The 15,133-nt window shown below is 40.5% G+C and overlaps 1 protein-coding gene across 6 annotated transcripts in view; it reads left to right on the forward strand.

Annotated features, from left to right (window-relative positions):
• LOC138590800 (uncharacterized) overlaps window positions 1-15,133 on the forward strand; it is a 70,575-nt gene that overhangs the window by 14,012 nt on the left and 41,430 nt on the right. For all 6 annotated transcript variants that reach the window (XM_069661175.1, XM_069661174.1, XM_069661178.1 and 3 more), the window contains exons 6-9: window positions 378-458; window positions 2,304-2,384; window positions 4,230-4,310; window positions 6,157-6,237. In XM_069661175.1, coding sequence (XP_069517276.1) covers window positions 378-458; window positions 2,304-2,384; window positions 4,230-4,310; window positions 6,157-6,237 — 324 coding nt within the window. The remainder of the gene's footprint in view (window positions 1-377; window positions 459-2,303; window positions 2,385-4,229; window positions 4,311-6,156; window positions 6,238-15,133) is intronic.

Here is a 15,133-nt window from a genome sequence, read left to right on the forward strand (position 1 = left end):
TCGGACACTCAGGTGTCAGGAATGAGAGGACCCAGAGGATCAGGTGCGGGTTGGCCTCCAACTGGAGCAGCTTTTGTCCCATCAGGTGGGGTTGCACGGTGTTAAAAGCACTTGAGAAGACCTTCAAAGCAGTCTGACAAGGGGGCTTCTCAAGATGGGTATAGGCTCCATGCAGCAATGTTAGTAAAGCATCATCCACATGCCTTTGCTGTTTATATGCAAACTGAAAAGGGTCAGCATGCATACTGACCTCCTCCTGGTGCTGGGAAAGAACAAGCCTCTCAAAGCCTTTCACAACCAGGGATGTTAATGCCACAGGCCGGTAGTCATTTTTTACATGATAAAGAAATGTCATGACAGTATATGTTTTATTGCAGGGACAAGTGGATGATCAACCTCAAGAAGAGGAAAGCTGCAGCAGCTGATGGTCGTTTGGGCTCCTTCTCACACCGCCCCAGGTGAGTGACATGTGTTTACATAGGACTAATATACATTCTTCTAGACAGTTTTTGAAAGATATATTGATACAGCTGTAAACAACCTTAAAAATGGTTGCTCTTAATATTTATTGTTTTTATCAACAGTGATAAGTGAAGCTTTTGAAACATAATGAACACAATAAATAAATAATGCTAAAAACATGTTAAAGAATGGTATTAAAATACATAAATCAACCGTTCATGAGTCTGATGGAGTTGGGCACGAAGCATGACATGGCTCTGTTATACCCCTCTCCCACCTGAATTTAGCGCATTGACGCAGGTTTTTCAGACCCGGGAAGACCCACTCATAAATGTCGATTGTCTCTTTTCCCATTGCCAGTGAAGTATACTCATTTCGGTCTCTTTTCTGCTGCGTCACCGTCTGACGTCACAAACAGGGCCGAAACAGGGTCAGTAAACAGTGAAGATGTTACTGTGGTTAGGTCTGAGCATTACTCGTTCAGTCTGTTGATCAAACTTGGCACGACAAATTTGGAGCGATGTTCAGACAGAGACGGGCGGAATTTGTAGCTGAGATGACAAAGAGTCTCAGAGGAGTATGTCACTGAAGGAGCATCACGCCGGAGAGGGGGCGGAGATTAGCGTGTCGACACAGGTTTTGTGTTCCCATCAATGCCGATCGGAGCCGAGGCGATAATTACCCGGGTCTACTGCAGAGTCATGTGACCCGGGACTGAATGCTGATTGTAACCTTTCCCGTTAAGCAACAAAGCCGAGTGTTCGCGGGTTTTTTGACCAGTGGGAAAGCAGCTTTAGTCCTGAAGGTGAGTGATGTGTATCTCTGGCCTGAGGGTAGGTGACTATATTGGCTGTGAAGTGTGTGTGTGGTGTCTAAGGCTATTTGTATTTTGAGTTATGATTTTGTTTACAGGGTCGCAGTGAATGGATGTTAGATAAGGACCCAAAGCAGGCTGTTATATTGAAGGTTATTACGGATTCAGTGAAAAATGTGTTCAGAAGGCTGTCCGAACTGATTGTTGGAGTTCAGTCTGCAAAGTTTTCTCAGGAAGAAGAGGTGTTCCTGACAGTTGGAGAAGATAGCTTAAGTGTTGGGCTGGAAGGTTAATTTGTGATCAATTATTGTTCCGAGGTATCTGTTTGACTCAACCCTCTCTGTAGGCTGGTTATTGACTGTCAGAGTGGGGATGCTTGAAGTCATCAACCAGTTCCTTTATCTGGGAGGTGTTGAGATCAAGACACATTTGTCTGCACCACTCTGCAAAAATGTCCATCTCAGCCTGTAAGTGTCCCTCAGAGTTGGCGATGTCCATGATCACAGTATTATCAGAGTATTTAATGTGTGTTATACCTGGGCTAGTGCTCCTGCAGTCATTTGTGTGTAGTGTGTACAGTACTGGTAAGATTACAGAACCTTGTGGGGCTCCTGTGGAGACTGTCTGAGATGAACTGAGGTGACTGTTGACTCGGACACTCAGGTGTCAGGAATGAGAGGACCCAGAGGATCAGGTGCGGGTTGGCATTCAACTGGAGCAGCTTTTGTCCCATCAGGTGGGGTTGCTCGGTGTTAAAAGCACTTGAGAAGACCTCCAAACCAGTCTGATAAGGGGGCTTCTCAAGATGGGTATAGGCTCCATGCAGCAATGTTAGTAAAGCATCATCCACATGCCTTTGCTGTTTATATGCAAACTGAAAGGGTCAGCATGCATACTGACCTCCTCCTGGTGCTGGGAAAGAACAAGCCTCTCAAAGCCTTTCATAACCAGGGATGTTAATGCCACAGGCTGGTAGTCATTTTTTTCATGATAAAGAAATGTCATGACAGTATATGTTTTATTGCAGGGACAAGATGACAATCAACCGCAAGAAGAGGAAAGCTGCAGCAGCTGATGGTCGTTTGGGCTCCTTCTCACACCACCCCAGGTGAGTGACATGTGTTTACATTGGACTAATATACATTCTTCTAGACAGTTTTTGAAAGATATATTGATACAGCTGTAAACAACCTTAAAAATAGTTGCTCTTAATATTTATTGTTTTTATCAACAGTGATAAGTGAAGCTTGTGAAACATAATGAACACAATAAATAAATAACGCTAAAAACATGTTAAAGAATGGTATTAAAATACATAAATCAACCGTTCATGAGTCTGATGGAGTTGGGCACGAAGCATGACATGGCTCTGTTATACCCCTCTCCCACCTGAATTTAGCGCATTGACGCAGGTTTTTCAGACCCGGGAAGACCCACTCATAAATGTAGATTGTCTCTTTTCCCATTGCCAGTGAAGTATACTCCTTTCAGTCTCTTTTCTGCTGCGTCACCGTCTGACATCACAAACGCGGCCGAAACAGGGTCAGTAAACAGTGAAGATGTTACTGTGGTTAGGTCTGAGCATTACTCGTTCAGTCTGTTTATCAAACTCGGCGCGACAAATTTGGAGCGATGTTCAGACAGAGACGGGCGGAATTTGTAGCTGAGATGACAAAGAGTCTCAGAGGAGTATGTCACTGAAGGAGCATCACGCCGGAGAGGGGGCGGAGATTAGCGTGTCGACACAGGTTTTGTGTTCCCATCAATGCCGATCGGAGCCGAGGCGATAATTACCCGGGTCTACTGCAGAGTCATGTGACCCGGGTCTGAATGCAGATTGTAACCTTTCCCGATAAACAAAAAAGCCGAGTGTTCGCGGGTTTTTTGACCAGTGGGAAAGCAGCTTTAGTCCTGAAGGTGAGTGATGTGTATCTCTGGCCTGAGGGTAGGTGACTATATTGGCTGTGAAGTGTGTGTGTGGTGTCTAAGGCTATTTGTATTTTGTGTTATGATTTTGTTTACAGGGTTGCAGTGAATGGATGTTAGATAAGGACCCAAAGCAGGCTGTTATATTGAAGGTTATTACGGATTCAGTGAAAAATGTGTTCAAAAGGCTGTCCGAACTGATTGTTGGAGTTCAGTCTGCAAAGTTTTGTCAGGAAGAAGAGGTGTTCCTGACAGTTGGAGAAGATAGCTTAAGTGTTGGGCTGGAAGGTTAATTTGTGATCAATTATTGTTCCGAGGTATCTGTTTGACTCAACCCTCTCTGTAGGCTGGTTATTGACTGTCAGAGTGGGGATGCTTGAAGTCATCAACCAGTTCCTTTATCTGGGAGGTGTTGAGATCAAGACACATTTGTCTGCACCACTCTGCAAAAATGTCCATCTCAGCCTGTAAGTGTCCCTCAGAGTTGGCGATGTCCATGATCACAGTATTATCAGAGTATTTAATGTGTGTTATACCTGGGCTAGTGCTCCTGCAGTCATTTGTGTGTAGTGTGTACAGTACTGGTAAGATTACAGAACCTTGTGGGGCTCCTGTGGAGACTGTCTGAGATGAACTGAGGTGACTGTTGACTCGGACACTCAGGTGTCAGGAATGAGAGGACCCAGAGGATCAGGTGCGGGTTGGCATTCAACTGGAGCAGCTTTTGTCCCATCAGGTGGGGTTGCACGGTGTTAAAAGCGCTTGAGAAGACCTTCAAACCAGTCTGATAAGGGGGCTTCTCAAGATGGGTATAGGCTCCATGCAGCAATGTTAGTAAAGCATCATCCACATGCCTTTGCTGTTTATATGCAACTGAAAAGGGTCAGCATGCATACTGACCTCCTCCTGGTGCTGGGAAAGAACAAGCCTCTCAAAGCCTTTCACAACCAGGGATGTTAATGCCACAGGCCGGTAGTCATTTTTTACATGATAAAGAAATGTCATGACAGTATATGTTTTATTGCAGGGACAGGTTGACGATCAACCACAAGAAGAGGAAAGCTGCAGCAGCTGATGGTCGTTTGGGCTCCTTCTCACACCGCCCCAGGTGAGTGAAATGTGTTTACATTGGACTAATATACATTCTTCTAGACAGTTTTTGAAAGATATATTGATACAGCTGTAAACAACCTTAAAAATGGTTGCTCTTAATATTTATTGTTTTTATCAACAGTGATAAGTGAAGCTTTTGAAACATAATGAACACAATAAATAAATAACGCTAAAAACATGTTAAAGAATGGTATTAAAATACATAAATCAACCGTTCATGAGTCTGATGGAGTTGGGCACGAAGCATGACATGGCTCTGTTATACCCCTCTCCCACCTGAATTTAGCGCATTGACGCAGGTTTTTCAGACCCAGGAAGACCCACTCATAAATGTCGATTGTCTCTTTTCCCATTGCCAGTGAAGTATACTCCTTTCAGTCTCTTTTCTGCTGCCTCCCCGTCTGACGTCACAAACAGGGCCGAAACAGGGTCAGTAAACAGTGAAGATGTTACTGTGGTTAGGTCTGAGCATTACTCGTTCAGTCTGTTGATCAAACTCGGCACGACAAGTTTGGAGCGATGTTCAGACAGAGACGGGCGGAATTTGTAGCTGAGATGACAAAGAGTCTCAGAGGAGTATGTCACTGAAGGAGCATCACGCCGGAGAGGGGGCGGAGATTAGCGTGTCGACACAGGTTTTGTGTTCCCATCAATGCTGATCGGAGCCGAGGCGATAATTACCCGGGTCTGAATGCAGAGTCATGTGACCCGGGACTGAATGCAGATTGTAACCTTTCCCGATAAACAAAAAAGCCGGGTGTTCGCGGGTTTTTTGACCAGTGGGAAAGCAGCTTTAGTCCTGAAGGTGAGTGATGTGTATCTCTGGCCTGAGGGTAGGTGACTATATTGGCTGTGAAGTGTGTGTGTGGTGTCTAAGGCTATTTGTATTTTGTGTTATGATTTTGTTTAGAGGGTCGCAGTGAATGGATGTTAGATAAGGACCCAAAGCAGGCTGTTATATTGAAGGTTATTACGGATTCAGTGAAAAATGTGTTCAGAAGGCTGTCCGAACTGATTGTTGGAGTTCAGTCTGCAAAGTTTTCTCAGGAAGAAGAGGTGTTCCTGACAGTTGGAGAAGATAGCTTAAGTGTTGGGCTGGAAGGTTAATTTGTGATCAATTATTGTTCCGGGGTATCTGTTTGACTCAACCCTCTCTGTAGGCTGGTTATTGACTGTCAGAGTGGGGATGCTTGAAGTCATCAACCAGTTCCTTTATCTGGGAGGTGTTGAGATCAAGACAGATTTGTCTGCACCACTCTGCAAAAATGTCCATCTCAGCCTGTAAGTGTCCCTCAGAGTTGGCGATGTCCATGATCACAGTATTGTCAGAGTATTTAATGTGTGTTATACCTGGGCTAGTGCTCCTGCAGTCACTTGTGTGTAGTGTGTACAGTACTGGTAAGATTACAGAACCTTGTGGGGCTCCTGTGGAGACTGTCTGAGATGAACTGAGGTGACTGTTGACTCGGACACTCAGGTGTCAGGAATGAGAGGACCCAGAGGATCAGGTGCGGGTTGGCATTCAACTGGAGCAGCTTTAGTCCCATCAGGTGGGGTTGCACGGTGTTAAAAGCGCTTGAGAAGACCTCCAAACCAGTCTGATAAGGGGGCTTCTCAAGATGGGTATAGGCTCCATGCAGCAATGTTAGTAAAGCATCATCCACATGCCTTTGCTGTTTATATGCAACTGAAAAGGGTCAGCATGCATACTGACCTCCTCCTGGTGCTGGGAAAGAACAAGCCTCTCAAAGCCTTTCACAACCAGGGATGTCAATGCCACTGGCCGGTAGTCATTTTTTACATGATAAAGAAATGTCATGACAGTATATGTTTTATTGCAGGGAGAAGATGACAATCAACCGCAAGAAGAGGAAAGCTGCAGCAGCTGATGGTCGTTTGGGCTCCTTCTCACACCGCCCCAGGTGAGTGACATGTGTTTACATAGGACTAATATACATTCTTCTAGACGGTTTTTGAAAGATATATTGATACAGCTGTAAACAACCTTAAAAATAGTTGCTCTTAATATTTATTGTTTTTATCAACAGTGATAAGTGAAGCTTTTGAAACATAATGAACACAATAAATAAATAACGCTAAAAACATGTTAAAGAATGGTATTAAAATACATAAATCAACCGTTCATGAGTCTGATGGAGTTGGGCACGAAGCATGACATGGCTCTGTTATACCCCTCTCCCACCTGAATTTAGCGCATTGACGCAGGTTTTTCAGACCCAGGAAGACCCACTCATAAATGTCGATTGTCTCTTTTCCCATTGCCAGTGAAGTATACTCCTTTCGGTCTCTTTTCTGCTGCGTCACCGTCTGACATCACAAACGCGGCCGAAACAGGGTCAGTAAACAGTGAAGATGTTACTGTGGTTAGGTGGTCAGGAAGAAGAGGTGTTCCTGACAGTAGGAGAAGATAGCTTAAGTGTTGGGCTGGAAGGTTAATTTGTGATCAATTATTGTTCCGAGGTATCTGTTTGACTCAACCCTCTCTGTAGGCTGGGTTAGGGTTAGGAGTGGCATGGGCCCCCCCTGAAATCTGATTGGCTATGATTGTCTGTCTGCCTGGTCCGAGGTGGGACTTAAATTCAAATCAACTTTTTGGGCAGTGTAGCAACAGGCTGCTAGTAGCTTAAGTGACTAGCAGCCTGTTGTTAGCAGTGATTTGTCGATACTTAATACTTTGACTTTTGGAGATACATCTTCTTTTTCAGTCCCTAAGGAATAAAGTATGGGAGACTTTTATGGTGAGACTCTGTTGTGTCATTGTTTAAATAAAAAACCTGTACAAAGGAATCGAACATCTGAATGATTCCTTAATGTAAGTAGTTACGGTAGATATTATAAGTGGAGACAAAAAAGAATAATGAAAGCTATTTGAAATCTTGTTGGTCTTGCTCTTAATATTTATTTTTTTATTGATGAAGAAGCATCATAACAGTGTGTCTCTTGTTACAGGGACGACTTGACTGATGCGGATTTGAAGAACCCGTACTTCTCAGGCGATTCGTGAGTGAAATTTGTTTATATCATATATATTCTTTAAGCTAACTTTTGAAACATATCGACGAAGCTAAGAACATTATTAAAACCTTTTTCAGCAGAAATGCTTACATAAGATCAGTTGCACACTCATATTACTTTTACTGAACATTTCTGAGTCTTATTTGGTGGTGTCTGTCCCTGCTTAATGGCTAACAAGATCATTTCTTCTTTGTCATCCACAATCAGTGACGGCAGCACAGACTCCATGTCATCCAGTTTGTCCTTCAAGAGTAATAGGTCAAAAGATCAACCCTTTTATTTCTGATGAAGATGCTTCCCTCTTGAGTAAGATTTGATCATCATTTAAATATAACTAGTGTTTTATTTTATTTGCACATGTACACGCATACAAAAAAAATCTCTTCATGACCACTATATATATTCTTTTAAACAGGTTTTTATATATTTTTTGATGAAGCTATTTACATTCTTGATTTTTGTTCAGCAAAGACGAAAAGCATTCACTAGAATTACAATGTTGAATTATTAATTTGTACAATGACACGTAATATTTATAACATCTGTGGCTTTATTCCAAAATCAGAATCAGAAATACTTAATTAAAATTCAGGAAAAACTGTTATCATTTCTGATATTTTGCAGCTTTAGATTTTCATGTGTATTTTTATACTGATGAATTATACAGTACTTGATTCAGGGGGGAGATGGAGGAGGAGGAGGACGTTGGGGCGGATGATTGGGTCCGTTCATGAGACGGGCATCTGTCAGTCAAATCTCACATCTCACTCTCAGTTAAATTCAGTAAAAGACACTTAAAATGTCTTACACATATAGAGAGTACTCTACGCTTTGGTAATGAGAAGGTGCTGAATAAGAAGGTGAGAGATATTTAAGAAAGGGCAATTAGATACCATTTTGGAATTCATAACGTTGCAGTTAAAGTTGACTAGTTAAATCATTAATCATTTTTCTTTCAAGCAAAAATAATCTCCACTCTTATGTTCCAGGTTCCCCTATTGATGATTTGCTGCTTCTCTCTACTTTGTATCTTGTAGAAATTGTAACAGGAATAATTTTTTCATATGTTCTGATGTTGTCTTGTGTTTCTATCAGGAAAAGAGCGTAGCCGAGTCCCTCCACCTCTCAGGAGTTTCGGTGTAAACATCACAGAGTGCCAGCACCTTCCTTTCCTGTGCCTTTAACCACGGACCTGTGACAATTTTGCACTCTTAAGGAATTATTCCTTATATCTAATTTATCCACATATGACTATATCAATTAAACAAATTATTTTTATATTTTGGAGTCTCTGCTAATGAAACCTTTATGAAGCCAAAAATCAAAAGCAGTTGATGAGACTGACGTGGAGGGGCTTATGACTAAACCAAGGTCAAGCACAAAGGACATTTACTTACTTATATTTGTATGCCCTTTATTACTCACTTATTGTCATATGCCTTTTATTACTTACTTATATTTGTATGCCCTTTATTACTCACTTATTGCCATATGCCTTTTATTACTTACTTATATTTGTATGCCCTTTATTACTTACTTATTGTCTTATGCCTTTTATTACTTACTTATATTTGTATGCCCTTTATTACTCACTTATTGTCATATGCCTTTTATTACTTACTTATATTTGTATGCACTTTATTACTCACTTATTGTCATATGCCGTTTACAGTAATGTTGCACCATCCACTTTGCTGCTGTAACACTGTAACTTTCCCCGTCGTGGATACTAATAAAGGATTATCTTGTGCTCATTGATTTGGTCTCTCAGATTGTCGTTAATCTTTTTAATTACTTTATATATTTACAAATCTTATTTAAAACTACTATGAAGAACTTTCTGTTTGTGTTGATTTTGGCGCCCCCTGTGGACAAAGCCGTACCTGTTATCTCTTTGCTGATTTTGTCCTGTACATGCTTAAGTGGTGTTTTTTTAACAACAAATCTTATCCTGCTTTCCTAAACAGTCATATGTATCACTCGCTTTAAATGTTTGCCCTGGAAAATGTAAACAAAAGCAACGTGCCATCAATTGCTTCGTCCGACACCTACCCCCCGCCAGCAGTTTCAGGCATTAAAAATAACTATGTAGAAATAATCAATGTTGTCGTTGATGTTCTGTTTGCTATTGTAGGTCATATAGAGTAATCAGAATACATTTCAGGCACGCTAAAAACTCTTCAAGCTCTTAACTCTTGAGCTTTAAGTTTAGCTCATTGATATGGCGGCTGGGACGATTATTGGTGCCGATATTCGGCATTTTGACGCATATCGGCATCAGCCTTTTAAAAAAATAAATAAATAAAATAAAATAAAATAAAATAAAATCAGATGGCCGATAAGAGTGCAGAGTGCTCACACACATGGCAGAGAGGAGAAAAAGTTAATTTCTTTGCAAATTTTATTTAACTTTGTTTTATTTACTTTATAAAACTTCAGGAAGTTATTTATATATTTATTTAAATTTTCGGTTAACTTTATAAGAGATGCTGCTGACCCTGGGAACTCCCTGCGCTTTTTGTGTTTGTTTAATAAACATATGCTTAAAGGCATTTAAACAAAGTTAAGTGTTGGAGTTTGTATTATTCCAAATTTTGACGCCAATATTTTCACTTTTACTGCAAATGAATATCTGCTCCAAATATCGATTATCGGCCTCCTTCACTACTAATAATTGGTATCGGTATCGGCCCTGAAAAAACCACATCGGTCTATTTCTACTCTATATGACCTACAAAAGCAAACCAGGCCATCAACGAGAAGATCGATTATTTCTATATGTGTGGCGTCAGAAGAAGATAGTTACAGCACGCAAACTGGAAGTGCCTTTTAGTTATATTTTCTGTGGAAAAGATTTGCAGTGGGTGGTAAGTGTGATAAAGAAAAAACAGCAGGAGGATTTTTGAGAGGTTGAGTCCGTGTTGAGGATCCTGGACAGGTGGGGGGTATGTCATGTGTGGCAGAAAAATAAATAAATTAATAAATGGGTATAATGTTATAAAATTAATAGAATAGTATAATAATGATCATAAACATTATTTACTATATAACAATAACATATAAGGAATAATACAATATAACTTGATATAGTACAATATGATATGACGTGTTATCATAATACAATATAATATAATATGATGTACTGTATGTTATATAATGCAAAACAATTATGTATATTATAATAATAATAATAATAATAATAATACATTTTATTCCTAAGCGCCTTTCAGGACACTCAAGGTCGCTGTACAAAAAAAACAAACAAGAGTAAAAACACCAACAAGAGTAAAACAAACCAGATAAAATACATTAAGAGTGGGTGAGGGACAGTGCTTGGAGTTGGGGAGAGTAGGTGAGGCAGAACAGATGAGTTTTGAGATTCGATTTAAAGATGGGGAGGGTGGTGCAGTTTCGGAGGTTGGGTGGGAGGGAATTCCAGAGCTGGGGAGCAGAGCGGCTGAAAGCTCTGGCCCCCATGGTGCTGAGGCGGGCAGGGGGTACGATGAGGTGGATGGAGGAGGAAGACCGGAGGGTGCGAGATGGAGTGGCAATGCGCAGGAGGTCGGAGAGGTAAGGAGGGGCGAGGTTGTGAATAGATTTGAAAGTATACAGAAGGATTTTGTAGGTGATCCGTTGGTTGATTGGGAGCCAGTGGAGTTGCTGTAGGATGGGGGTGATGTGGTGGGAAGAAGGTGTTCTGGTGATGATCCGGGCGGTAGAGTTCTGGACAAGCTGAAGTTTATGGAGGGCTTTCATAATTATAATGAGTATTATGATAATAACTTCATACAGCAGTGAGGGGTGACAACAGAACAATATTTACAGGAAAAGATCAGCAAAGTGATAAGATACAGTTATGCCCACAGAGGGCCCCTAGATCGGCTTAAAATTAAAGTTCTTTACAGTAGCTTTAACTTTGTCAAGGTTCTAAAGTAAAATATGGATTAACAGTGACTTTAATACTTGTCTTCAACTGAAGAAACTTTAACTACCATACTTTTTATAATGCCTAAGAATAATATGAAATAGTATATACAGTTTTTTTCTTGATTACATAATGAATTGGGAATCTCAGGAACAAATTCTTGGACGGAAAAAAAACTATACCACAGTTTAAATAAACAAATATTTCTCAGTAAATGCACCAAAATATACTTTAAGTACAAAAAGTTCCAATGATGCAAATTTTAAATAACTGGACTATAAAAGGTGATGTATGGAAAAAAATACTATAATGTTGCAGCGGGTAAATATACAGCTGGGTAACTTCTGGGTAATCTTTTATAATACATAATTTATTCGTCATTATATTTTGTATTGATACAATGTATCTGCAAAGTAAGTAGATCTGTTCCATTGGTGTAGTTTAGTATAAAGTACCTTTTAATGGAAATACAGAAGTTAAGTTGCAAGTAACTCAGAATTGTTCTTGGGTTCAGTGTTTAAGTAAATGTATTGACTTACAATTTACCTCTGCTTTGATAACGACACTATATACTGACAAATCAAAGTTAAACCCATAGACGTGAGTCACATCATGTTACAAAAACACGGGGAAGGAAAAATATGAACATTTATTCTGTTTTACCCATGGCAATTTATCTGAACTGTTCATTTAAAACAACGACGTAAGAAGTGCTATTAAGCGGGGGATTCTGCTTGCGGTGTTGAATCAGTATGTGCTTACAGTTTTCATGCTGAGAGGTGTTTACATTTTTCCAACACCTAACCGAAACCTCAAATCATACCTCTACCTTGAGTTTCTAAAACAAAACAAAAACACTGTAGAGATAAGTTCAATTAAAAAACGTGTTGACAGCGTGCCACCCCTCCAGCCCGAGTTGGTCTCTTCCGTGTCTCCCCAGCATCAAACGCACATGTTGGGTGTGTTGTGCTGAGGATTGCAGCGATATTACAGCATTTAGGAAACCTCTGCGGGCTGTGACGTTGTTGTGTGCTCTTTGCACACTAATCACAATGCGATAAGCCTCATTGTCAATGAGAAATATTCCACAAAATCAGAGTTATTGAAGAAAACACTTTGGGTAAAGAGACTGACACGCTAGCCGGCGTGACTGCAGGCAGCTACAGTTTGACTTCACTGGACTGAAGGTATGTACACCGTCACCACAGACCGTCATTATGTTTATCTTTAACTACCTGTGGCTCCTTCTTTTATTGAATAGTTATTACGTTGTGCATATGTTTGGGAAGGGGTTTGTTCAAGTCAGTTTCTCTGGCTAGAAGCACACCGTTAGCTATCCGTCTGTCAGTCAACATGTGAGAGGTTCACGCGCTCCTGCGATTCAACTAACGGCTCAATGGAAACATATATTAATTAAACCTCCGAGCAGGAGAAACAAGTGTGACAATTTATGGCTTTAATTTTGCAACTTCAGCCTGAAAAGGAATCGCCATTTAGTTAGGAAATGAGAAAACGCTGAGCTAGCTACCTGGTGCTGAGCAATGCCACGTAGCTAGCCGGCTAATGGGAGCAGACAGCCGGTGAAGTTGTGCACACTCACTGCTGGATGGTCAGGATGGACCTGCAGACTGCGTTGGAAGAATGCAATGATACTACACTGAAGTACAAGTACTTATACCAGTTAAAATACTCTGTAATAGGTAAAACTCGACATTAAACATGTTCTTTCAGGAAAAGAATTGAAGTTAATCAGGTAAATAGGTAAGTATTAAAAATAAAATGACTCCATACAAAGAAATGTTATGCAAGAATATACTACGTCATTAAATCATTATCACTTAAGTATTAGTGAAAAGAAGGATTTCACTGCTTTCATTTGTTGAGACAGAACACTGACCCCATTAATATTGAACATGAACATGAAGACACACATTGAACATGTCCAGAAGTTCAAGTAATTGCGTGTCTGGCATGATCAGGGTCATGCTTTTAGATCACACATTTTTAATTTAACTAGAAATCTAAGGCCTACACTTGGTTTTCTTTATAGAAATAAGTCCTGCCTAACAATAAGAAATAGGAAAAAGATTGTGTAGGCTACAATACTGCCGATTTTAGACTATGGAGACACGCTGTATACAAATGCAACTGCTTCTGTCCTGAAGCAATTGGATGCTATTTATTAATTTTAATTTAATTTTTTATTTTAATTTTACAGGGACAATGCATGTTAATAAACATTTCTGTAAATATGCCAGAGTTAGGTAAAAGGCTAGTTAACATCTGTAGTCCCTAGCCAGATGTTAAAATAGGCTCCCTAAAAAAAATAACACAACAACAGCTTGTGAAAAAAACAATATTGATAAAGTATATATCAGTGTTGTGACCAATTCATCTTTGCTCAAGTCCCAAGTAAGTCTCAAGTCATTTGGTCCAAGTCTCAAGCAAGTCTCGAGTAATTTTTTCTTGGGCAAGTCAAGTCAAGTCGAGTCCCAAGTCAAGTCGCTTTTATATATAGAAAAGACAAGGTATTAGTAGCCTGTCTAATAATATTATCGGCCAATTTACATAACGTGTTCAAAAAGTATGACAATGAAGCAAAAATCAGTTAGGGCACGCAGGCTGGAGCCTAAAGTTTATAATACATGCACAAACAGCACTATTTATTTCATCCCAGGTCAAAGATTTTGAACTCACCATTGTGAACTCTATCACTCTGTTGGCTGGCCCTAATTGAGTCAACGAAGAAGCAACACAGCACTCTGTTTATTCATAAGGCATCAGTAAACTCCCTCCTTACTTGACTGATCTTTTGTCTATAAACATTTCAAGCCAGACAACCAGATCCCAAAATTGGGCCGCTTTAAAAATACCAAGGTGTACAACAGAATGGGGGAAGACTGCTTAAAGTATTGCTGCACCCATCATGTGGAATATAACATTTAAGAAGCTTGAGCCCTGACATGTTGATTATTTAATTGTTATGTCAGGTAATCAGCTAAACGAGCTTAAAGTATCAAAAGTTAAACTACTTACTCTGCAGTGATACATATTATGACAGTGTTATGTTGTTGCTGGTCCAGGTGAGCTAGTTTTAACTACTTAATAAACCTCAGGGGTCATGAGCTGATTAATGGTGGAGTGAAGAAGAAACATTTTGATGTGAAATTGATTGATCAGTTATTAAAATATGTAACAGGGCCCCGTAAGTACCTACTCAACCTTCTTTTTACTGCAGAGGTTTAAATTTCTTTCCTTCGTTTTTTTTCCCATCAGGCTTTGAGGCTTGACCATGAGGGTGTGTAAGAACCGCGGCAGGTCGGACATCGATGTGGACCAGGCTCGCGGCGATGCCGTCTGTATGGGCTGCGGCTCCGTCCTGGAGGACAACATCATCGTGTCTGAGGTGGAGTTCGTGGAGACGGGAGGCGGAGGGTCGTCAGCTGTCGGACAGTTTGTCTCCTCAGAAGGTGAGAACGCCAAAATGATTCACCTGTAAAAGGAAAATTGTTCCTGCTGACGTAAAATATTTACCAGACATAAGAGTGACAGAGGTTGAGGCCAAATATAACTTCTGTATTACACGGCTGTGTTAAATACTTGATTCTGATTGGTTAATTACGCCATTCTGAGGTGTGCTATCTAGCAGGCTGTTGCTATGAAGTGCAGACCGTTGCTAGGGATGACAATGTTACAATTTCATTTAGCAGACGCTTTTGTCCAAAGCATCGTACATCTGAGAGTTAATACAACACAAGCAACGAGCAAGACAGGAGGGAACGAAGTCATTAAGAGCCAACAAACAGCTTCAAGTGCGATCGGACACTGGTGCCAACAGGCAGTGCACAGGGCGTTAT

This window comes from Semicossyphus pulcher, unplaced genomic scaffold, assembly GCF_022749685.1.
Source record: "Semicossyphus pulcher isolate SPU_LCO1_2020_fin unplaced genomic scaffold, fSemPul1.0.p SCAF_14, whole genome shotgun sequence".
Classification (NCBI taxonomy): Eukaryota; Metazoa; Chordata; class Actinopteri; order Labriformes; family Labridae; genus Semicossyphus; species Semicossyphus pulcher.